Source organism: Salvelinus namaycush, chromosome 40, assembly GCF_016432855.1.
Source record: "Salvelinus namaycush isolate Seneca chromosome 40, SaNama_1.0, whole genome shotgun sequence".
NCBI classification, from domain to species: domain Eukaryota; kingdom Metazoa; phylum Chordata; class Actinopteri; order Salmoniformes; family Salmonidae; genus Salvelinus; species Salvelinus namaycush.
In genome coordinates, this window is record NC_052346.1 from 12,321,740 (window position 1) to 12,345,899 (window position 24,160).

General features: G+C 43.9%; 2 protein-coding genes across 3 annotated transcripts in view; one reads left to right on the forward strand and one right to left on the reverse strand.

The window, feature by feature from the left end:
- The first annotated feature begins 2,275 nt into the window (after positions 1-2,275).
- Positions 2,276-12,623, forward strand: LOC120033736 (calsequestrin-2-like). Its single transcript, XM_038980186.1, has 11 exons — positions 2,276-2,512; positions 6,365-6,449; positions 8,347-8,447; positions 9,937-10,045; positions 10,769-10,842; positions 10,960-11,090; positions 11,434-11,479; positions 11,581-11,635; positions 11,937-12,037; positions 12,155-12,229; positions 12,405-12,623. Exons 1-11 carry the CDS (start codon positions 2,276-2,278, stop codon positions 12,621-12,623), a joined length of 1,233 nt encoding a protein of 410 aa, XP_038836114.1.
- Positions 12,624-17,103: 4,480 nt separating this feature from the next.
- LOC120033345 (vang-like protein 1) overlaps positions 17,104-24,160 on the reverse strand; it is a 66,063-nt gene continuing 59,006 nt past the window's right edge. For both annotated transcript variants that reach the window (XM_038979641.1, XM_038979640.1), the window contains exons 7-9: positions 23,089-23,236; positions 20,422-20,656; positions 17,104-20,178 (exon numbers count right to left, since the gene is read on the reverse strand). In XM_038979641.1, the coding sequence (XP_038835569.1) occupies positions 19,918-20,178; positions 20,422-20,656; positions 23,089-23,236 (644 nt within the window). In that variant the 3' untranslated portion in view covers positions 17,104-19,917. The remainder of the gene's footprint in view (positions 20,179-20,421; positions 20,657-23,088; positions 23,237-24,160) is intronic.

Sequence of the window (24,160 nt, forward strand, 5' to 3'; positions counted from 1 at the left end):
AAAACTGTAAAGTTAGAAGAGGGATCAAGAGCCACGGCAGCTTCATTTTCTTCCCTCAGACAGTTAGCAATGACTGATGCTTGGTCAGCCTCTAGTTAGGTCTGAAAACACTTACCGTGATTACAGGTATTGACGTATCTTCCCGTAATATTGGGACCATTTGCGCATTTTGTGTGTGTTCTGTCACCCTGGTCTCATAGACTAGATTTAACATAGAAAACGTAAATCCGAGACACCCAAATTAGTATGATATGCTATGTTTGGTATAGTTACATAAAACCATAAAACCAAAATTCACCTAGAAACGTGAGTTATGCAAGTATAGTACGCGGTAGATCTGTTCTATGCCTTATTTCTAAAGTTTCTTAAGTTTTGTTTTTGCATCTCTTACTTTCGGTTTTATACACCAGTTTCAAACAGCGGAAAATACAATATTTTTGGTTTTGGAAATATATTTCACAATGATTTGGATGGTGCAATGATTCTCTACACAATGACTGCTTGTTTTGTTACATAAACTGAAATTAGGCGAACAATTATAATTTTAGCAACCAGGAAATGGCAGAGCGATTTCTGCATAGTGCATCTTTGAAGAAGCACTATGCAGAAATTGCTCCTCCATTTCCTGGTTGCTAAAATTATAATAGTTTGCCTAATCTCATCACAGATAACTTTAGCATGTTGGCTACTTTGCAACTATTTATCATGTTAGCTAACCCTAACTTTAACCTAACTCCTAACCCTATCCTTAATTCCTAACCGTAACTCCTAGCCACCTAGCTTACAAATTGGGATTCGGAACATATTGTACAAATTGCAATTCGGAACATATCATACGAAATGGATGATGGACATCCACAAATTAATACAAACCATAGGAAACATAACATATCATACTAAATGGCGGGAGACAGATTTCCTTTTACTATGTTACATGTAGCTTTGAGTCCAGGTTGGTTCTGTACATTGCTTCTTTTTGTTTCAATGTAAAGAGGCCTCAATCTGCTGCTCATTAGATTTGAATTTGATCAAACACAAAACGCATTCAATCACAGTTATGTACACACCCTCGTTCAATGCTGTTAGTCCCCCTGACAAATATAGGACACAAACATAATACATTTGTAAACTTTTCTCTCATGTCTTCGATGGCATTGTAAGTGGTATTTTGGCCCTCTCTACCCGGCCTTGGAGCTACATTACACAATGAACAAATCTGTATTCAGTACGCTCATCTGCACCATGGTAACACGCTGTTAGTCTGGGTACCAGTCTGTTAAGATATCATTCCACTCTTTGCCATTTGGCATATGACACAGAGTACAAGGATTGGAATGTTAGCTAAACACACTGTGGCTTCCTTAGCACAAACAGTGGCTTGTGTGAGGGCAATGATTACATTTCCTTCACGTTGTAGATCAGGCTTTAGACCTATTATTCTTTAAACACTCTACTGTATAAGGATAACATGCATGCTGTAACAGCACTTCACATTACTGAAAACACACTCATTCCAAAAAAGAATGGTGAACCCTCTCACTCCAGATCCACTTCTCTCCTCCGCCCCACATCCCAACTCCTTGGCTATTCCCCCGACAGCTAGAGAGATGTTTCATCATGTCAGGCGCTGATAGAGAGACAGTGGAAACCCCCTGGGGTTCTCCTATCTATCTATCTGTCCTCTTTTCTGCAGACCAACAGTTATTTTAAGCCCAGAAACAACTGGCCTCATAAAAAGGCCCCGAAAGTGCGATAGAGAGGGGGTCACTTGCTATTTTATTGTGAGCTTTCCACTCTGCCAAAACTCCCCGGATTCACTTTTGGGGACTTATTGTTTCAACCACAGTGTGAGGCAGGCAAGAAAGAGAAAGAGAGAGAGAGAAGGAAAGAGAGAGAAGAGGAAGGGAAAGAGAGAGAGAGAGGCAGAAAGAGAACTAGAGAGAGAGAGAGAGAGTGAGTGAAGGAAAGAGAGAGAACGAGGAAGGGAAAGAGAGAGAGAGAGAGGCCGAAAGAGAACTAGAGAGAGTGAGGAAGAGAGAGAGAGAGAGTGAAGGAAAGAATACAACCGGAGCTGGAGACTTTGGGACAAACAACAATTCTTCTCTTGCTTGTTATTTTCAAAACCTTCTTTTTCTGTTTCTTTAACTGGTGCAAATTGATTGCTAGTACTGGCTACTACCCATTGAAGGCTCAAGGGTTCTAGTTCTGTATAGTTTCCCCTGCTTCTTCCAGTTCCTACTCATTGTCCATTAGTGGGCATTTCCCTCTAAGAAGCATGCAGCTCCTCTGGCTGTCCCTATTGCCCTGTCTGTACCTGGCCTCCCTGTGCTCTGCAGAGCAGGGACTGGAGTTCCCCAGCTTTGACGGAAAGGACCGCGTTCTGCACATCAACGAACGCAACTACAAGAAGGCTCTGAAGAGGTTTGACATGCTATGCCTACTCTACCATGAACCGCAGCCGGCTCACAAAGGCAGGCAGAAGCAGCTTCAGATGACTGAGCTTGTGCTGGAGGTAAGAAGGGGAAGAGGAGATGAGGTGAGAGTGGAGAAGAGAGAGGGTGGAAAGTAGTGCAGGGATGTTCAGATGCTATAGGTCAGCCAACAGGGCCCAACATTCCTTGTCTGAGGGTCAGTGCTATCCGGAATCCTTGGGATGTCCCTACCCCCCATTGAAGTTGAAATTTAAAATGGTTAAGATTAGGGTTAGGTAAGGGTAATGATTATGGTAAAGGTAAAGGTAAAGGTTTAGGGTAGATACGTTCCAAGGATCCCAGATAGTAAATGTTTCCTGGTAAGCAAGGTCAATAAGGTTGTGAATAGGATTATGGGATTATTATTCGACCCCAAGACAAAATGTCATTTTAACAGATGAGGATGGGGACATGTAGAGCTTTAAGGCTTAATGGTAATCACAGTGAATTTATACATATAATTTGATAATTGACATGGAAGATATGTTACACATCCTAGTTCCTTAGATACGTCTTTGTAAAAGCACCTGTTTGTTCCCAAGGTCAGCATCGTCTTTCCATCACATTCAAGCTGGTTGATTTACATGTCTTCCCTCGCTGAAGTTAACCGTCTGTCACTTCAACTCCGGTGACATCATAAATAGAGTTGACATCTTTATGCGCCACCAGGACATTTTAAATGAGGATTGCTGGACACTGTGTGGACAAGAGAAATAAGTTCTGTGCCTGGACAGCTGCTATATGACCATATTAGAAGCCTTTGTAAAACAAAGATTTGATGTCAGAGATTACTCAAAGCCAAATGGCACCTCAATCACACATACCTTTCTGTCACTTACACTGAAGCTTATCTGTTACAACATGTCATGACAAAGAACAGACTAAAACTAGAATAATGTCTTATTGCCCTTTTCCATACTTGATAAACGTGTCAAACTCATTCCACGGAGGGCCGAGTGTCTGCGGGTTTTCGCTCCACCCTTGTACTTGATTGATGAATTAAGGTCACTAATTAGTAAGGAACTCCCCTCACCTGGTTGTCTAGGTCTTAATTGAAAGGGAAAAACAAAAACCTTTAGACACTCGGCCCTCCGTGGAATGAGTTTGACACCCCTGACCTAAAGAGTGAACTCTATGGGTTATATTGCTGTAATTTCTCAAAGGTGGAGTCTTATATCTCCCTCCCTAACTTTAAGCATCAGCTGTCAGAGCAGCTTACAGATCATTGCACCTGTACACAGCCCATCTGTAAATATCCCACCCAACTACATCATCCTCATATTGTTATTTATTTTTTGCTCCTTTGCACCCCAGTATCTCTACTTGGACATTCATCTTCTGCACATCTATCACTCCAGTGTTTAATTGCTAAATTGTAATTATTTCGCCACAATGGCCTATTTATTGCCTTACCTCCCTAATCTTACTACATTTGCACACACTGTATATAGACTTTCTATTGTGTTATTGACTGTACGTTTGTTTATCCCATGTGTAACTCTGTGTTGTTTTTGTCGCACTGCTTTACTTAATCTTGGCCAGGTCGCAGTTGTAAATGAGAGCTTGTTGTCAACAGGCCTACCTGGTTAAATAAAGGTGAAATAAAAAAAATGAAAAAGGTTGATGGGTAGTTTCAGAGAGAATTACCTCGTTTCTCTTGTAGAACAGAGCAATATCATACCATCAGGACGTGATGATTATGTGTATTCCCATGTTGATTCCCCAATGTCCCAGCACTGTTTCTAGGTCAGCTTATAATTATAGTTTATACAGTGCATTCTGAAATTATACAGACCCCTGGAATTTTTCCACTTTTCGTTACATTACAGCCTTATTCTAAAATGGATTCAATTACAAATGTTCAATCAACACACAACACCCCATAATGACAAAGTGAAAACAGGATTTAGACATTTTTGCTCATTTATTAAAAATAAAAAAGAGAAATACCTTATTTACATAAGTATTCAGACCCTTTGCTATGAGACTCGAACTTGAGCTCAGGTGCATCCTGTTTCCATATATCATCCTTGAGATGTTTCTACAACTTGATTGGAGTCCATCTGTGGTAAATTCAATTGATTGGACATGATTTGGAAAGGCACACAAGGTCTCATAGTTGGTCCCATAGTTGACAGTGCATGTCAGAGCAAAAACCAAGCCATGAGGTCGAAGGAAGAGTGCTGAGACAGTATTGTGTTGAGGCACAGATCTGGGGAAGGGTACCAAACACTTTTTGCAGCATTGAAGGTCCCTAAGAACACAGTGGCCTCCATCATTCTTAAATGGAAGAAGTTTAGAACCACCAAGAGCAATAGTGGGAGAAGGGCCTTGGTCAGGGAGGTGACCAAGAACCCGATGGTCACTCAGACAGAGTTCCTCTGTGGAGATGGGATAGCCTTCCAGAAAGACAACCATCTCTGCAGCACCCCACCAATCAGGCCTTTGTGGTAGAGTGGCCAGACGGAAGCCACTCCTCAGTAAAAGGTATATGACAGTTTGCCAAAAGGCACCTAAATGACTCTCAGACCTACAAGATTCTCTGGTCTGATGAAACCAAGATTGAACTCTTTGGCTTGAATGCCAAGCGTCACGTCTGGAGGACATCTGGCACCATCCCTACGGTGAAGCTTGGTGGTGGCAGCATCATGATGTGGGAACGTTTTTCAGCGGCTGGGCCTGGGAGACTAGTCAGGATCGAGGGAAAAATGAATGGAGCAAAGTACAGAGATCCTTGATGAAAACCTGCTCCAGAGTGCTCAGGACCTCAGACTGGGGTGAAGGGTCACCTTCCAACAGGACAACGACCCTAAACACACAGCCAAGACAACGCAGGAATGGCTTGGTCTCTGAATGTCCTTGAGTGGCCCAGCCAGAGCCCGGACTTGAACCCGGTTGAACATCTCTGGAGAGACCTGAAAATGGCTGTGCAGCGACGCTCCTCATCCAACCTGATAGAGCTTGAAAGGATCTGCAGAGAATAATGTAATGTGAGAAATTCCCCAAATACAGGTGTGCCAAGCTTGTTGCTTCATACCCAAGAAGACTCGAGGCTGTAATCACTGCCGAAGGTGCTTTAACAAAGTACTGAGTAAAGGGTCTGAATACTTATGTAAATGTGATATTTCTGTTTTTTCTGTTTAATACATTTGCAAAAATGTCTAAACCCGTTTTTGCTTTGCCATTATGGGGTATTGTGTGTACATTGATGAGGGAAAATAACTATTTAATCAATTTAGAATAGAATAAGGCTGTAACCTAACAAAATGTGAACAAAGACAAGGGTTCTGAATACTTTCCGAATGCACTGTAACTACTTACTTGGCTCAGAATACATGAACTAATTAATGAAAGAGGCCCCATTGCTTCTTGTGACAGTATAGATGCATACTAAACAGTAGCTTAACTATTTGCAAACATCTGTTTTTCAAAAAGTTAGAAATACCAGCCCCAGTCACAACAAAAGGACCTGAGTCAAACTCCACTTTAGCCCTCTGCAGTGCGGTGGTAGTTTGGAGGCCTTTGTTCCTCTCTGAGGAAGTGTTCTCTGAACAGTAAACAGCGCTGACACTTACAAAGGAGTTTCTCCCACAGTCAGTCCACAGGGTGCTCTCCTCTAGAACCTTGGTGATCAAAGCTGTGTAGACAAAGACAGCACTGGCTGCAGTTGCTAGCCCAAATTCCAAGCATCAGGGAGAGAGGAAGTTGAGTTTGAAAGCAGGTTATATATTTATATTTCCCACAGTGGACTAATACAATGCTGAATTTGTCTAATGAATGAGGTGGATCATAAGGAAATAAGTGCCCACGACACCCCAAACAACACATTGTTGCTACATTGTTGAAATATGAAGTTGACTGATGACAAATGTTGTGTCTTGTTAAATCCTCAGCTGACTGCACAGGTCCTGGAGGACAAGGACATTGGCTTTGGGATGGTTGACTCTCAGAAGGATGCCAAAGTTGCCAAGAAACTGGGTACGTCCTAATTTGTCATAAACTCAGCAAAAAAACAAACGTCCCTTTTTCAGGACCCTGTCTTTCACTGCCAAATAACAGCCAAATAACTTCACAGATCTTCATTGTAAAGGGTTTAAACACTTTCCCATGCTTGTTCAATGAACCATAATGCACCTGTGGAAGGGTCGTTAAGACACTAACAGCTTACAGACGGTAGGCAATTTTTTATTTTATTTTTTTACCTTTATTTAACTAGGCAAGTCAGTTAAGAGCAAATTCTTATTTTCAATGACGGCCTAGGAACAGTGAGTTAACTGCCTTGTTCAGGGGCAGAACGACAGATGTTGTACCTTGTCAGCTCGGGGATTCAATCTTGCAACCTTTCGGTTACTAGTCAAACATTCTAACCACTAGGCTACGCTGCCGCCCCTAAGGTCACAGTTATGAAAACTTAGGACACGAAAGAGGCCTTTCTACTGACTCTGAAAAACACCAAAAGAAAGATGCCCAGGGTCCCTGCTCATCTGCGTGAATGTACCTTAGGCATGCTGCAAGGAGGCATGAGGACTGCAGATGTGGCCAGGGAAATAAATTGCAATGTCCGTACTGTGAGACGCCTAAGACAGCGCTACAGGGAGACAAGACGGACAGCTGATCGTCCTCACAGTGGCAGACCATGTAACAACACCTTCACAGGATCGGTACATCCGAACATCACACCTGCGGGACAAGTACAGGATGGCAACAACAACTGCCCGAGTTACACCAGGAACACACAATCCCTCCATCAGTGCTCAGACTGTCCGCAATAGGCTGAGAGACGCTGGACGGAGGGCTTGTAGGCCTGTTGTAAGGCAGGTACTCACCAGACATCACCGGCAACGACGTCACCTATGGGCACAAACCCACCGTCGCTGGACCAGACAGGACTGGCAAAAGGGGATCTTCACTGACAAGTCACGGTTTTGTCTCACCAGAGGGGATGGTCGGATTCGCGTTTATTGTCGAAGGAATGAGCGTTACACCGAGGCCTGTACTCTGGCACGGGATCGATTTGGTGGTGGAGGGTCCGTCATGGTCTGGGGCGGTGTGTCACAGCATCATCGGACTGAGCTTGTTGGCATTGCAGGCAATCTCAGCGCTGTGTGTTACAGGGAAGACATCCTCCTCCCTCATGTGGTATCCTTCCTGCAGGCTCATCCTGACATGACCCTCCAGCATGACAATGCCACCAGCCATACTGCTCGTTCTGTGCATGATTTCCTGCAAGACAGGAATGTCAGTGTTCTGCCATGGCCAGCGAAGAGCCCGGATCTCAATCCCATTGAGCACGTCTGGGACCTGTTGGATCCGAGGGTGAGGGCTAGGACCATTCCCCCCAGAAATGTCGAGGAACTTGCAGGTGCCTTGGTAGAAGAGTGGGGTAACATCTCACAGCAAGAACTGGCAAATCTGGTGCAGTCCATGAGGAGGAGATGCACTGCAGTACTAAATGCAGCTGGTGGCCACACCAGATACTGAGTGTTACTTTTAATTTTGACCCCCCTTTGTTCAGGGACACATTATTCCATTTCTGTTAGTCACACGTCTGTGGAACTTGTTCAGTTTATGTCTCAGTTGTTGAATCTTATGTTCATACAAATATTTACACATGTTATGTTTGCTGAAAATAACGCAGTTGACAGTGAGGACGTTTCTTTTTTTGCTGAGTTTATATTCCTGGTCAGGTCATATGGTCAGGCAAATCCCTGGTCACAAAACATGAATATGGAAACAAGGCTTCTGAACTAATCCTTTACATCAAAAATATCAAAATACCATAACCTCTACAAAATAGGTATTTGTCAAGGCTTGTTTTCCAGTTGGCACTCAGTCACCAATGCTTCCTGAGTCCTCCTTTCCTCCGGGCCCTCAGGTTTGGAGGAGGAGGGCAGTCTGTACATCTTCAAGGATGACCGTGTGATCGAGTTTGACGGGGAACTCTCAGCAGACACCCTAGTGGAATTCCTGCTGGATGTGAGTAGGATCAAAGTGGAGGGAGGGGGGAGAGAGAGGGAAGAGGGAGGTGGGAGAGAGAGAGAGGGAAGAGGGAGGTGAGAGAGAGAGGGAAGAGGGAGGTGAGAGGGAAGAGGGAGGTAGGAGAGAGAGGGAGGTGGGAGAGAGTGGGAAGAGGGAGGTAGGAGAGAGAGGGAAGAGGGAGGTAGGAGAGAGAGGGAGGAGGGAGGTAGGAGAGAGAGGGAAGAGGGAGGTAGGAGAGAGAGGGAAGAGGGAGGTGAGAGGGAAGAGGGAGGTAGGAGAGAGAGGGAAGAGGGAGGTGAGAGGGAAGAGGGAGGTAGGAGAGAGAGGGAGGTGGGAGAGATTTGGAAGAGGGAGGTAGGAAAGAGATGGAAGAGGGAGGTAGGAAAGAGAGGGAAGAGGGAGGTAGGAGAGAGAGGGAAGAGGGAGGTGAGGGAAGAGGGAGGTAGGAGAGAGAGGGAAGAGGGAAGAGGGAGGTAGGAGAGAGAGTGAGAGAGTGGGAAGAGGGAGGTAGGAGAGAGAGTGAAGAGGGAGGTAGGAAAGAGAGGGAAGAGGGAGGTAGGAAAGAGAGGGAAGAGGGAGGTGGGAGAGAGAGGGAGGTAGGTGAGAGTGGGAAGAGGGAGGTAGGTGGGAGAGAGTGGGAAGAGGGAGGTAGGAGAGAGAGGGAAGAGGGAGGGAGGAGAGAGAGGGAAGAGGGAGGGAGGAGAGAGAGGGAAGAGGGAGGTGGGACATGGGAGAGAGAGGGAAGAGGGAGGTGGAAGAGAGAGGGAAGAGGGAGGGGGAGAGAGAGGGAAGAGGGAGGTAGGAGAGAGAGGGAAGAGGGAGGTAGGAGAGAGAGGGAAGAGGGAGGTGGGACAATGGAGAGAGAGGTAAGAGGGAGGTGGAAGAGAGAGGGAAGAGGGAGGTGGGAGAGAGAGGGAGGTGGGAGAGAGAGGGAAGAGGGAGGTGGGACATGGGAGCGAGAGGGAAGAGGGGGGTAGGAGAGAGAGGGAAGAGGGAGGTGGGACATGGGAGAGAGAGGGAAGAGGGAGGTAGGAGAGAGAGGGAAGAGGGAGGTGTCTCTTCCTCCAGTGTAAGAGGGATAGAACCACAAGGGGAGAAGACTTCCTAGCTCATCATGTTACAATAAATGAACAGCCTCTGCCTCGTTAGATGATATGTAAATGCTGCAATGTAATGCAAGGCTCATCGGGAGAACACTGTAAGTCCTCTCCCCCTTGTCTTTCCTGGGAAAATAAGCAGAGTTAGTGTTTGAAGGGATGTTGTAACTGGTAAATACAGCTGATGGTTTGAAGGGAGTAGAGAGCAAACATGATGAATTAATAAAAGATAAACGCAAGGAGTAAACTTCTGTTGCATGTACAAGCAATGCTTTTTGCCTGGTACAAGTGGCAACTTTTCTGTTATTAAAGGCAACTCACTCATCACAGCCCACTCTCTCCCACTGTGTTAATGAATGGCCATGCTGTTGTGCTGCTCTGCCCCCTAGGTGTTGGAGGACCCAGTGGAGCTCATCAGTAATCCTATGGAACTGAGGGCCTTTGAGAGGATGGAGGAAGACATACGCCTCATTGGTTACTTCAAGGGAGAGGACTCATGTGAGTCTGTGTATGCCAAAGCATGCATTATGAGATGGCCTGTTCACACGAGTCAAACAAGTGAATTGTGTGAAGAACTGTTGGGAGTGAGAAATTGTCCCTTGCTTTAAGGTGCACTCGTCTCAGTGTGGTTTCATACTTCAGCTGTCCAAATCAGCCCCCTTAAAATCTCCCTGCTGTTCCTGCCCAATACTCCCCAGAAGCTCACTACTCCACATAGGACCTAATAGAGGCAAATAGCCATTAAGCCAGCTGCTAAAAAGACACTTTGTTCTAGGCTGATCTACACTCCTTCTTGCCTCCTGAGAGGCTTTTAATAGCTCCTAGTTCTCTGTCTAATAGGTCGAGAGCAATTATAGACAGTGCTGCTCCAAAGAAGAAACAGAGAAACGAGAGAAGGGAAGATAAAATCTCATATTTGACAGAGGCGTGATGCAGCTTTTATTAGGAAAAATCCTATTTCGGAGAGAAGATTGTAGGTGCTACGGCCGTGACCTTAGGGCTTATTGAGAGGATAGCCTGGCGCCTCAGAAGCTGGATGTAAAATGGTTCTGTTACTGAGGAGGAGGAGGGAGAGAGATTACGCTGGGAAATTGAAATTGAATGTCAACCCTTGTTTTCCTGATCACATAGCTTTCTGAAGGAAGATGAGTTTTGAATGCAATCCTACCAAACTGTAATCTCTTTCTTTCTCTCTCTCTTCCTTTTCTTCCATTCTATCAGACTACAAGGCGTTCCAGGAGGCCTCCGAGCGGTTTCAGCCCTATATCAAGTTCTTCGCCACGTTCGACAAAGCTGTAAGTACAGTACACTCCACAAACCTGAATCAAGTCAAACCTGTGTGTGTGTAGACAGTATCTAGATCAGTTTCTACACAACATCAGTGATGGATAAGTATGTGTGTTGTGATGCAGACGGCGAAGCACCTTTCTCTGAAGATGAACGAGGTGAACTTCTATGAGCCCTTCATGGAGGAACCAGCCATCCTCCCTGGCAGGCAACTCTCAGAGATGGAGATAGTGGAGTTTGTCCACCAACACAAAAGGTAACCCCAAAAAATATAGAATTTCAGGGCTCGAACACACCAATAGCGTTTGCCTGCCGAGAGTGAACGGTGTGCAAACCGATTTTACATGTAGAATTGCGTGAAAATGTTGTCAGTCAGACTTCACTGAACGATCGGTAGATGAACAGGAGATCCACATTCAATGCGATGTGTGCGACCCTTTAGTTCTGTGGTTCTAACTTCTCCTGTTGGTGCAGATGGATCATTAGAATCCAGTCATTTTTCACATCATCACTGTTATTCTTCCTGATCTCATATGGATGACCCAGTATACTGTTGGATATTCTTGAAATGTTGTGTGGCTGCGGTCTGTCTTCCGCAGGGCGACTCTGAGAAAGTTGCGTGCAGAGGACATGTTTGAGACATGGGTGAGTTACCTACAGTATTACTGTACCTCTCCCTGAGAAAAGGGAATTATACTGGTGGTATTATATGTGTACCCTTTACAAATTCAATGTCCCTTTCCCAGGAGGATAACCTGGATGGGATCCACATTGTAGCCTTTGCTGAGGAGGAAGACCCCGGTTTGTTGATCTTTATTTTCTCATTTGTAAAGCTGGAATCCTTAATGTTGAAACTGCAACGTCCGTTTGGGATGTTACAGCAACAAAGAAGTTACTGAAAACAACAGATAGAACAGCAGAACAGGTACTGCAATTTCCTCTCCTCCATTTGGCCACGAAACAAAAACAATAACAAAGGTGCTGGGGCGGACAGTGGCGCTGTTTCCCCTAATGAGGATTCCATATTTAATACAGTACATGGGTAGGGACACACATGGGTGCGTACAAATATCTCTAAGCTGTCCATCTGTGATTTCTCCAGATGGTTATGAGTTCCTGGAGATCCTGAAAGACGTGGCCAGAGACAACACCAACAACCCTGAGCTCAGTATAGTGTGGATAGACCCTGATGACTTCCCACTGGTATGACCTCTGACCCCACACACACCATCATACTGTATATGATGACCCATTTCATCTGGTGTGCTTGGTCAGCTTTATAAACTGCACCAATGCCTTGTGTCTGTCTCCCCGATCCAGCTGACCACATACTGGGAGAAGACCTTCAAGGTGAACCTGTTTAAGCCTCAAATTGGAGTTGTGAACGTGACAGACGTAAGTTGAGCACTCCTTTAACTTAAGTTGTGTTCCACCTGTTGGTTCAACGTAATGGTAAGATAACACCTCTGGACATCTCGTTACAATAGAATCTGTATTACCTCTTGAGCTGAAGACAAAATTGAATTGGATGAGGTGGCCAGTGGTTGAACTTTGACCCCCACTGTGACAGGCGGACAGTGTCTGGCTGGACATGTCCAACGATGAAGACCTGCCCACAGCTGAGGAACTGGAGGATTGGATCGAAGACGTGCTGTCTGGGAAGGTCAACACTGAGGATGACGATGATGTGAAGGACGATTATGACGGGGTTGACAGGGAGGATAGGCACCATGGTGACGATCACGAGGATCATGGTGATGACTATGATGACCATGATGACAGTGACTAACCTGCAGTCCAGCAGAGATTGCATGGGTTAGGTTTTATTGAACAGTCTGGTAAATGGTAGTTATAGAGAATTATCGAATAGTAAACGCTTGGTTTCTTTGGGATTTATTTAAATATGTACATGTATAGCTTTACTACTTGATACCAGGTAGTTATCTGCAGTGTTCAGTTCTTTGTACTAGAAGCACTACAATAACCAATTGTTACCATGCAATTTCTCAGACCATAGCAGGTAAATACTTAATTAGATTGTGAAATAAACTGCAACACCAGTACATCATAGAATGACTTTTTACATTTTCTAAATAAAAGCTCAAGCTTCTTTATGGCGGAGGATTGTAAATGTAAAGGTTCTTATGAGACCAGGTTGTGTTGTCTTGATTCCATAAATACTTGATTGTATAACTATGTGATAGTGTATGAATAAATGTAATGTAACCTAAAGGTTTGGTATGTGTGTGATGTGTGTGTACCAGTGGAGGCTGGTGGGAGGAGCTATAAGAGGATGGACTCATTTCAATGGCTGGAATGGAATTTATGGAACGGTATCAAACATATAGAAACCACGCTTGACTCCGTTCCATTGCTTCCATTCCAGCCATTACAATGAGCCAGTCCTCCTGTAACTCCCCCCCCCCCACCATCCTCCACGGGTGTGTACGTGCAGTGGTGTAAAATACTTCAGTAAAAATACTTTAAAAGTACTACTAAGTCGTTTTTTGGGGTATCTGTACTTTACTATTTATATTTTTGACAACTTTTACTTAACTACATTCCTAAAGAAAATAATGGAGTTTTTACATTTTCCCTGACACCCAAAAGTACTGGTTACATTTTAAATTCTTAGCAGGACAGGAAAATGGTCCAATTCACACACTTATCAAGAGAACATACCTGGTCACCCCTACTGCCTCTGATCTGGCGGACTCACAAAACACACATGCTTAATTTGTAAATTATGTCTGAGTGTTGGAGTGTGCCCCTGGCTAAACGTAAATTTAAAAAACAAGAAAATGGTGCCGTTTGGTTTGCTTAATATAAGGAATTTGAAATTATTTATATTTTTACTTTAACTTTTGATACTTAAGTATATTTAAAAACAAATTATTTTAGACTTTTACTCAAGTAGTATTTTATTGGGTGATTTTCACTTTTACTTCAGTCATTTTCTATTAAGGTATCTTTACTTTTACTTAAGTATGACAACTGGGTACTTTTTCCACCTGTGTGCGTGTGTGAGAGAGAGACCGCTTCAGGCCCGTCATTACAGGGGCTCCTGGGTGGCGCAGTGGTCACTGCAGTACCTGGTTGGAATCCAGGCTGCATCACATCTGGCCATGATGGGAGTCCCATAGGGCGGCACACAATTGGCCCAGCGTCGTCCAGGTTTGACCGGGGTAGGCCGTCATTGTAAATAAGAATTTGTTTTTAACTGACTTGCCTAGTTTAATAAATATATTTTTTTTTTATGTAAAAAAAATAGTGAGGTCAGATCTCACACTGCCAGCCAGAGTCCTGACCAGCATCCTCTCTGGCTATACACTTCTCACTATGAATTATTCAAACCGTTCTGAATAATGCATCATCGTTAGTCCTTCTAATGCAGGCTGGGAAGCACAGGCAGCCCACCCTGCAACCGCACACACTTAACATACACACACTCTGGCTGAATCGGTGTTACTGGGTATAAATTAATAATGAGAGATTCAGTTAAAATCACCCCCCTCCAGCTACTCATATGCTGTGGTATGCAGACGGTATGTTTGGATTATGGCAAAATGCATAAATATGCCATGCTATGGCTGAAGGGATGTGGTGGAGGAGCTAAGAGGTTGTATCCGTAGGCGACAGGACAGATCACTGCATGTTCTCCATGCACCAAGGGAACCGGGGAGTGAAAACACTGAAGATCAGAATGAGTGTGTGAATTATGGTTGTGCTTGTTGGTTGCATTTAGTGCATGGTTGTGGCTTATTGATACCCGTGTCACGAGTCACGACAAAACGTGATGTTCAACATGAATAATGGCTGAAGTAAATGCAAAGAGCGGCTGGCATGTAGTCCAGGGGTTGGGTTATTCAGTGACCAGCACAAGTTCCATGGAAGATGGGATTAAGGAAGGGTTTGGTCGAGAAGGGATACAGCTTTTGTTAAAATTGACTTTTCAGAGCTGGTTTAGGAGAACTTACGCAGCAGGTTAGGAGAATTAACATAGCAGGTTAGGAGAATTAGGTTAATGTTAGGAAAAGGGTTCGTTTTTTTATATTTTAGGGTTAGCTAAAATCATTTCTAGACATGGCCCTAAGAAAGAGGATAAGAGTAGGTAGAGAATGAGGCAAGGGATGGAGATGACCTCTATCAGCTCAACAGTGTGGCCCTGACACTTGTTCATTTTTTGTGGGGGACATAGAGGGAGGTTTATTGTTGGTACAAAATCAAAGAAAAATAGACGATTGATTGAGGGGGAGAGTTACAGTGCTTTCGGAAAGTATTCAGACCCTTTGACTTTTTCCACATTTTGTTACGTTACAGCCTTATTCTAAAATGGAAAAAATAAAACCAATTCCTCAGCAATCTACACACAATACCCCATAATGACAGAGAAAACCGGTTCAGAAATAGCTTATTTACATAAGTAGTAAGTCCCTTTGCTATGAAACTCGACATTGAACTCAGGTGCATCCTGTTTCCATTGAGCATCCTTGAGATGTTTCTACAACTTGGAGACCACATGTGGTAAATTCAATTGATTGGACATGATTTGAAAAAGCACACACCTGTCTATATAAGGTCCCACAGTTGACAGTGCATGTCAGAGCAAAAACCAAGCCATGAGGTTGAAGAAATTGTCCGTAGAGCTCCGAGACAGGATTGTGTTAAGGCACAGATCTGGGGAAGGGTAGCAAAACATTTCCGCAGCATTTCTGCAACGTTATATTCCATGCGATGCATTTTATGCAACGTTTCCCCTACCCAGCTGTTCCATTCTCCGTGTAGCCTCCTGCTGGAATGGAAGGAGAGATATCGCTCGAGTCGCAACAAAACGGAATATAATGTTGCAGTTAAAGTTCGTAATGTTTTTGGAGCCTTTGTTTGTGTTTTTTCAGAGCCCCAATACTGCGACGAGGAAGTGAATCGCTTCTTTGTGTACTTTTTTCAAAAACAAGTGAAATCGCTAAAAAAAAAGTGTCTGGACCCTTCTATAACATGGAATTAACATTAAAAAAATAGATTTTGTTGTGAAAAAGCAAACTTCTCATTTAATAGACCAATAAGAAAGAGTTTCAAACCTCTGCCAATAACAGCCAATTGTCTGTTTTCCCCTCCCCTCTCAGACCACTCCCAGATAGTCCCAGCTACAGTAAATTCTTGCTTGAGAAATTGCCCTTTGTTATTTTTGTTTCTTTTCGACCATTTTAATTGAAAATAATCAGAGTAAGGTACTTAATTGTTACTCAGAAATGATTTGATATTGTGATAAAAACAGCTGCATTGGACCTTTCAGTGTGTATTCCTGATGTGTTTCAGAGTCAAGCTCCTTGGTCAGGAGAGCTTCGTCAGACTCTGTGAGCACAGGGTAGTACTATAGATCTGCCCTACCCAGAACTGATCTTGTTCAGCAGAGCCCAAAGCCCAAAAGGCCTGGCTCAGAGCAGGCTGTGAGAACAAAATACCACTGATCTCTCCTCCCTGCTTCAGTCGGTCTGCACACAGCCAGGCCAGCACACATCACCAAGTCATTACAAAACCAAACGAGGGAAAGTATGAGAAAAAAAACATTCCATTTAGATGCAAATGCTTCTCGTTTCCTCTCCACACTCTGACAATGTATCTCTGTGGCTCTTCCGGAGAGCGAAGGAGAAGCGAGGATTAAACCGGTGATAGATGAGTAGTGACAGGTGGGACCGCAGCTAGTTTTCGGGGGATGAGGTCGCGTGCGTCGCCGCTGCACACATTCATTTACCCACAAAGCTGTGTTGCGCCCCACTGAGAGCCTGACAGCAAGCCAATTACTATGGGCACCATGACAACAACCAGCCAGCCCCAAAATAACCCAAAAAGCTGACATTTGGCTCATATAGCAGGATCAAACTGTTAATCGGCGATGACAGAGCAGAATGTTTAAAAATGGGGTTTGACAGTTAATAGGTCATAACACACTGTGGTACTTGTGGGTAGTCTGGCTGCACTGTATTCATTTATAAAGTAGTGGAACTCTAGTCTGGACAATTATACACACTGACAGCTCCTTATTGAGCCTTCACAGAAGATGCAACAAATAATGGTCATTTCACTTTCTATGCCTGGGTGACAGTCAATACAAGAGATTTCTTAGTACCAACAGCACTCATTGATGTGTCACCTATAACCACCCTAGGACCACAGACATGCCTAGGATATAGTTGTATGGTCCAAAAAAATATCATTTCAATGGAATGCTTGAAAAACAGTCCTTCTTAGAGCCAGTTAACAAATGTTCATACAAATGTTTATTTTACACAAATGCCTGTTGTATAGTGAAATTGACACATTGGTTACAATGCGTGGTCAGGTCAGTAAAAAGCAGAGGTCTACAGTATGGGTGCAACCTGGCTAACCTTTAGCCTGGTCGCAGATCAGTTACTACCAGGTTAGCAGAACCTGGCAGTAACAGCACAAACAGATCTGTGACCAGGCCAGCAAACCATGACAGAGGTCAATACCCAGGTTAGCATTTATTGGGATGACTCCTGTACCGGAGGCAGCTCTACAGAGTGGTCAATAGCTGGCACAGGCACAAAGGCATGATCTTAACCACACTGCTAACACTAACCTTAAATTAAGAACAAAAAGCTATTTTTTTAGTTTTTATGAATTTTTGCCATACAGACAATTTTACTTCGCCACTGGCACATCTAGCGGAAATCGCTCAGTTCAGCCTCCAGGGAAAAACTAATCCCAATAAACGTCAATCTGCGGTCAATACAGGGAAGGCTGAGCATGTGATAAGGGAATGGCATATGCACACGCTTAGCTACATAAATACATACAATGTAAAGACAAAGTCCATCAATTATGGGTACAAAAGACTCCCAGTGCTATATGTATAAAAATATGTTTGTTTTCATGACGACTGAGAAAACAAAGAGAGTTGCATTTCCAAGTGGCTTTTATGAGCCACATGCTGATCGTTAAAAATGGTTTGTGTATAACCTGCCACGGCACCATGCGTTTGTTTGTGAATGTGTCAGCACCCAACAGTAACCCCTTGCCATACCAAAGTCTGACACCTTCTGGTTTGTCTGCCAGGGGGCGCTGACGGACAGTTTTGTTTTCATGAATGACATGCAGAGCTGTAATACCGCGGAGGACCTCTACAAGCCAGAAGTCCATTCTACATGGGGATTTATGAGATTTTACGTAGATAGGATCCTGATCACCTCTGAAACAACTCATCCTGGATGGATCTCAATCTGCCACCCACATTCACTAGGGGAGAATATAGGATTCTGATGTCATGAGGGATTTTTATGTTCATCCTTTTTAAATAAGGAACATATTCAAAGCCATCAGGTCCCCAGATTCACGGCTCAACATATCTTGCTTGATGACATTGTAATAGAAGACTAACCAGACGGATGAGTTACAAGGGAGACTCCTCTTCACCCCCTAGTACCATACTCACCATCTCAAGAGGCGATTAGCTAAATTAACCACTTAGACTTTCAATGGTAATAGCTGCAGAATAGAGTTCTGCGTACAAGGTACACAGGCAGATTGAGGCTGTGGTCCAAATCAGTGTATCTTCTCTCCCGGAGTGCTCTATCAGGCAAAGTAAGCGTGATAGAAGTGAAAGCATGAACCCTGAGAAGAGATATATGCGGGGAATGAATGTGTCGCTTTATAAAAAAGTTTCAGCAAATACAGGGTCCTTAATGGACACGTTATCAAAATATGACTAAGCTGGGAAGTGGGATCATCCTATGAAAAATGTAAAAGTGGAACGAGACAGCAGCACATCTCCAAAATATTGACTTACATCAGCAATCAGGATCCTATGGGATCCTAATCTGGGCGACTGAGTTTTAAACGTTTGAAGAGCTCTGCTTTACAAACCAGCCATGTGTGTATAATGGTATGTTGAAAATGTTACATAAGTTAATTTGGGATATGGATGGACCATTCTGAGCCCCTGTGTTGACAGTAGTACTTATAAAAGAACATAGTCCTGTATAGTACAGAATAACCTTGTTACAGAGAGAGAGCTGGCTTGTGGACGAGATGTACTGCAGTATAACATGCTGTTGTATTGCTACATTGCGCCTGGGAAAGTGCTGCTGTACGCATAAGCCAAACTACAGTACATACTTTAAGGTCTAAAATATATACTTTTTTTAACAGATCCCCTGGAGAGAAGGCCTTCAGCCTTGGGGGTAATCGTATAAATTGGCATTGAATTTTAATTTCTATTTAACATCATCAATAACAGCTAAAACAAGGGTTTTGTTTATATCAGAATAACAATAAATGCTACTGATATTCATGTCTTACTCTGTACATCCACAGATCGGGATATAAGGAAATGGGAGGGAGATTGACCCAGTACGCATAGACTTAAAACACCATTATATCACAATGTGTTTATACATAATCAATATACAGATGTAGAGAACATGTGCATGTAACGTTAAAAAAAAGTGAAGTAGCTATAGTTTCAGAACAGCAGACAGGCCTGAGACGGTTTTGTTAAAAGAAACATTTTGTCCAGAAGTTAAATAGTGGCAGTTCACCATCTGTAGTGGTTTGGCTGAGGGGGAATGAAGGAATGTCCATGGCAACAGTAGTGTCATTTGACTCTTTGGTGAGATGTCAAAATGGCTGTCCCCCTCCTCCTTCGGTCTCCACTTTCTGTCAGGAGTCATGGCATTAAAACAATTCCTTGTCTTGAGCTCTGCATCAGTCTTTCAGAGGTGGAACAACTGATTGTGTTCATAGACATTGACACATATGCATTTGTGTGCACACATTGTTCATCTACAGTTCCATCTCAACGAGAGAGTCCAGTTCAATCTTCTGTGTGCATGCAAGACAAGTCAAATTCATCACCGGTGTATATTTTTAAAACATTTTTTTTATATTAACTCATAAACCAGGTAAACCATAGATAAAAAGGATAATATATTCCAACATGTATAACATATATTTATATATAATATAAAAATCCCAAAATAAAATAAAACTGCAAACCCAAAATAAAACCATTTTGAAAACAAAACAAAAAAAATGTGTGTGGTGGTAAAAACAGTTGTCCAGTTCTACACAGAGGTCTCTGACTGTAGCCGCAGGACAAACTTGTGCGACTTGGGGTCGATGAACTCCTCTGAAAGCTGGATGTAGGGGATCCTTTTGGCCGTCACCACCAGGCTGAAGTCTATGCACTTGAGGAGGAAGATGGCGCCCTCCTTGAGGCCGCTGGTGACCGACGCCTCGCTGACCAGAGTCCACTGCCGGGCCAGCCAGCGCTCGCGGCCGTACTGCAGGGTGGGCCCGGGGGTCAGGTAACTCTCCAGGAAGGCCTATGAGGAGAGGAGTTAGCACTTTCCCAATAACATAATTATTTGTTACTACTATACAAGTAAGGTGCCACTCAAAGGAGTTGGTCAAAACCAGTGGGGGATGTCACCTTAAGTTGGTGGACGGGCTCATTGTAATGGCTGGAATGGAATGAAACCCCAAACTATTCCATTCCAGCCATTACAATCCGCTTATCCTCCGATTTCTCCTCCCACCAGCCTCCACTGATCAGAACACTTGGTCACCTTGGGCGTCATGTTGTTGGTGATGCAGAAGGCCAGGTGCTGCTGGATGCTCTCCATGCTGTGGCAGTGCTGCTGCCTGGTGGTGCGGAGGTACTTCTGCAGGGAGCGGGCCATGGAGGGGAAGATGGCCTGGGCGGCCTCGCGGGGGTCCATCACGTCCCCGGGGGCTTTCTTCTGCTCCTCCTCCTGCATGCGCTTGATGTGTGTGAAGGCCTCCTCTACCGCCACCACCAGTCTAGGAGGGCACATGAAATGTGGTTGTTCAGCGCGCAATGTGGTTGTTCAGCGCGCAATGTGGTGGTTCAGCGCGCAATGTGGTGGTTCAGCGCGCAATGTGGTGGTTCAGCGCGCAATGTGGTGGTTCAGCGCGCAATGTGGTGGTTCAGCGCGCAATGTGGTGGTTCAGCGCGCAATGTGGTGGTTCAGCGCGCAATGTGGTGGTTCAGCGCGCAATGTGGTTGTTCAGCGCGCAATGTGGTTGTTCAGCGCGCAATGTGGTGGTTCAGCGCGCAATGTGGTGGTTCAGCGCGCAATGTGGTGGTTCAGCGCGCAATGTGGTGGTTCAGCGCGCAATGTGGTTGTTCAGCGCGCAATGTGGTGGTTCAGCGCACAATGTGGTGGTTCAGCGCACAATGTGGTGGTTCAGCGCGCAATGTGGTGGTTCAGCGCGCAATGTGGTTGTTCAGCGCACAATGTGGTTGTTCAGCGCACAATGATGTAGTGTATACTTCTACTACAGGGGCTTTGGAAACATCTAAAAAGGCTTTACATGGCATAGGAGTAACTACAAAAATATATAGAAATAAAACAATTACCGGCACTTGTCTTTTCCTATTAGCCTTGAATTAGCTGATAACTACAGTGCCAGTCAAAAGTTTGGACACACCTACTAATGGAAGGGGTTTTCTTTATTTTTACTATTTTCTACATTGTAGAATAATAGTGAAGACATCAAAACTATGAAATAACACATTTGGAATCATGTCGTAACCAAAAAAAAGTGTTAAACAAATCAAAATATATTTTATATTTGAGATTCTTCAAAGTAGCCACCTTTGCACACTCTTGGCAATCTCTCAACCAGCTTCATGAGGTAGTCACCTGGAAAGCATTTCAATTAACAGGTGTGCCTTGTTAAAAGTTAATTTGTTAATGTGTTTGATCCAATCAGTTGTGTGTGACAAAGTAGGGGTAGTATACAGAAGATAGCCCTATTTGGTAAAAGACCAAGTCCATATTATGGCAAGAACAGCTCAAATAAGCAAAGAGAAACGACAGTCCATCATTATTTTAAGACATTAAGGTCAGTCAATCAGAACATTTTATGAACTTTGAAAGTTTCTTCAAGTGCAGTAACAAAAACGATCAAGCACTATGATGAAACTGGCTCTCATGAGGACCGCCACAGGAAAGGAAGACCCAGAGATACCTCTGCTGCAGATGATAAGTTCATTAGTTACCAGCATCAGAAATTGCAGCCCAAATAAATGCTTCACTGAGTTCAAGTAACAGATACATCTCAACATCATCTGTTCAGAGGAGACTGCGTGAATCAGGCCTTCATGGTTGAATTGCTGAAAAGAAACCACTACTAAAGGACACCAATAAGAAGAAGAGACTTGCCTGGGCCAAGAAAATGAGCAATGGACATTAGACCGGTGGAAATCTGTACTTTGGTCTGAGTCCAAATTGGATATTTTTGGTTCAAACCGCTGTGTCTTTGTGAGACAGGGTGTAGGTGAATTCTGCATGTGTGGTTCCCACCGTGAAGCATGGAGGAGGTGGTGTGATGGTGCTTTGCTGGTGACACTCTCTGTGATTTATTTAGAATTCAAGGCACAGTTAACCAGCATGGCTACCACAGCATTCTGCAGCGATATGCATCCCATCTGGTTAAAGCTTTAATGGGACTATCATTTGTTTTTCAACAGGACAATGACCCAACACACCTCCAGGCTGTGTAAGTGCTATTTGACCAAAAAGGAGAGTGATGGAGTGCTGCATCAGATGACCTGGCCTCCACAATCACTCGACCTCAACCCAATTGAGATGGTTACTATGAGTTGGACTGCAGAGTGAAGGAAAATCAGCCAACAAGTGCTCAGCATATGTGGGAACTCCTTCAAGACTGTTCGAAACACATTCCAGGTGAAGCTGGTTGAGAGAATGCCAAGAGTGTGCAAAGCTGTCAACAAGGCATAGGTTGCTACTTTGAAGAATCTAAAATATATTTTGATTTGCTTAACACTTTTTTGGTTACTACATGATTCCATATGTGTTATTTCATAGTTTTGATGTCTTCACTATTATTCTACAATGTAGAAAAGAGTACAAATAATGAAAAACCCTTGAATGAGTAGGTGTGTCCAAACTTTTGACTGGTACTGTACTTTATTTTGGGAAAACTTTCTTACTACAACTGTGTCTCACCTAGCTATCTTAAGATTAATGCACTAATTATAAGTTGCTCTGGATAAGAGCGTCTGCTTAGCGATTCAAATGTAAATGTAATCTAATATCAAACCAAAGAGATGAGACCTACATTAGTATCTGTTTGGTTGGTATGTCCAAACGGCTCCTTTACCACAAATATGTATAAAAACAATCCCATATGTCCTTCCATTCATTTATCAAACAGCCCAAAACCCCCCCAAACCTGTCTCTCACCGGGCCTTGCGTTTACGGACGCGTCTCTCGTGCTCCGCCTCCTCGTAGTACAGCTCGTTGTGACTGGTGTCTCGGCGGCGGGCGGCAGCGGCAATCATAGCCCTAGACTGGGAGTGGGCCAATCCGGTCGCTGCGTTGTTCTCAGGGCCTAGGGAGGCAGACAACAGAGGGATGTTAGGTTAATACAGGTGTTCATTACTTCCATTGATACAGAATCTTGCAAAGTCAGAGTGTCAAGATATCTCCACACTAAAAAAACATGCCCTATACTCAGCATAACACAAACATATAGACACTGTTAAAAAAACTGTGTGACAACTGAACAAACACTTTTGTGTCTTTGAATAGTAGTAAAACCTAAAATCGTAAAGGACGGAACACTGTAATCATCAAAAGAAAGAAATCGATATAGTTGAAAATGCATGTACCAAGTTCAAACCACCACACCCACGCATCCACTGTAACATTCAGTTATTCCGGGTTCTCTGCTACTCCGCCTCTCTGTGTCTTTGGGCGGTGCCGAGTGTCCGTCCTAATAAACTTCCCTGGCCAACTTCAAAAGTTGAATGTCAGGCGCATGTCATTATGAGAGTGTTAATATGCAAGAGAGCGACGGCTCATGTTAATAGGGGCTAAGAGAGGGAGCTGCTGCAGTATTAATGTAGGGGAGGCTGGGGGTTCGGGATGGGAGAATTATATTATATATCCATGCCCTATTTCTCCAGTCTGAGAAACGGCAGCCATGTTTGCACTGCCAGTCAGGTCATGAACCCGTCAACTCACCAACCCAAAAGAGAGATTTGTTTTCTTTTGAAGTAGTAATGTTGGGGGTTAATACCACGAAGAGGAATTACCTGGTGATCAAAAGAACACAGCTTGCTTGATGTAAAGGAGAGAGCCCTGTGGGGCTGTACATGGGCATTTCAGTATGAAATATAGTACTGAAAAGCTAAACATTGGGAATTAAGGGTGACTGTCTACGAGTATCATGATTCATTTCAGCAAAGCCATGTCTCCTGCTGCCTCATCTGAAGTGTGTGTTCTAACAGCCTCTACCATGCTTAGTGGTTAG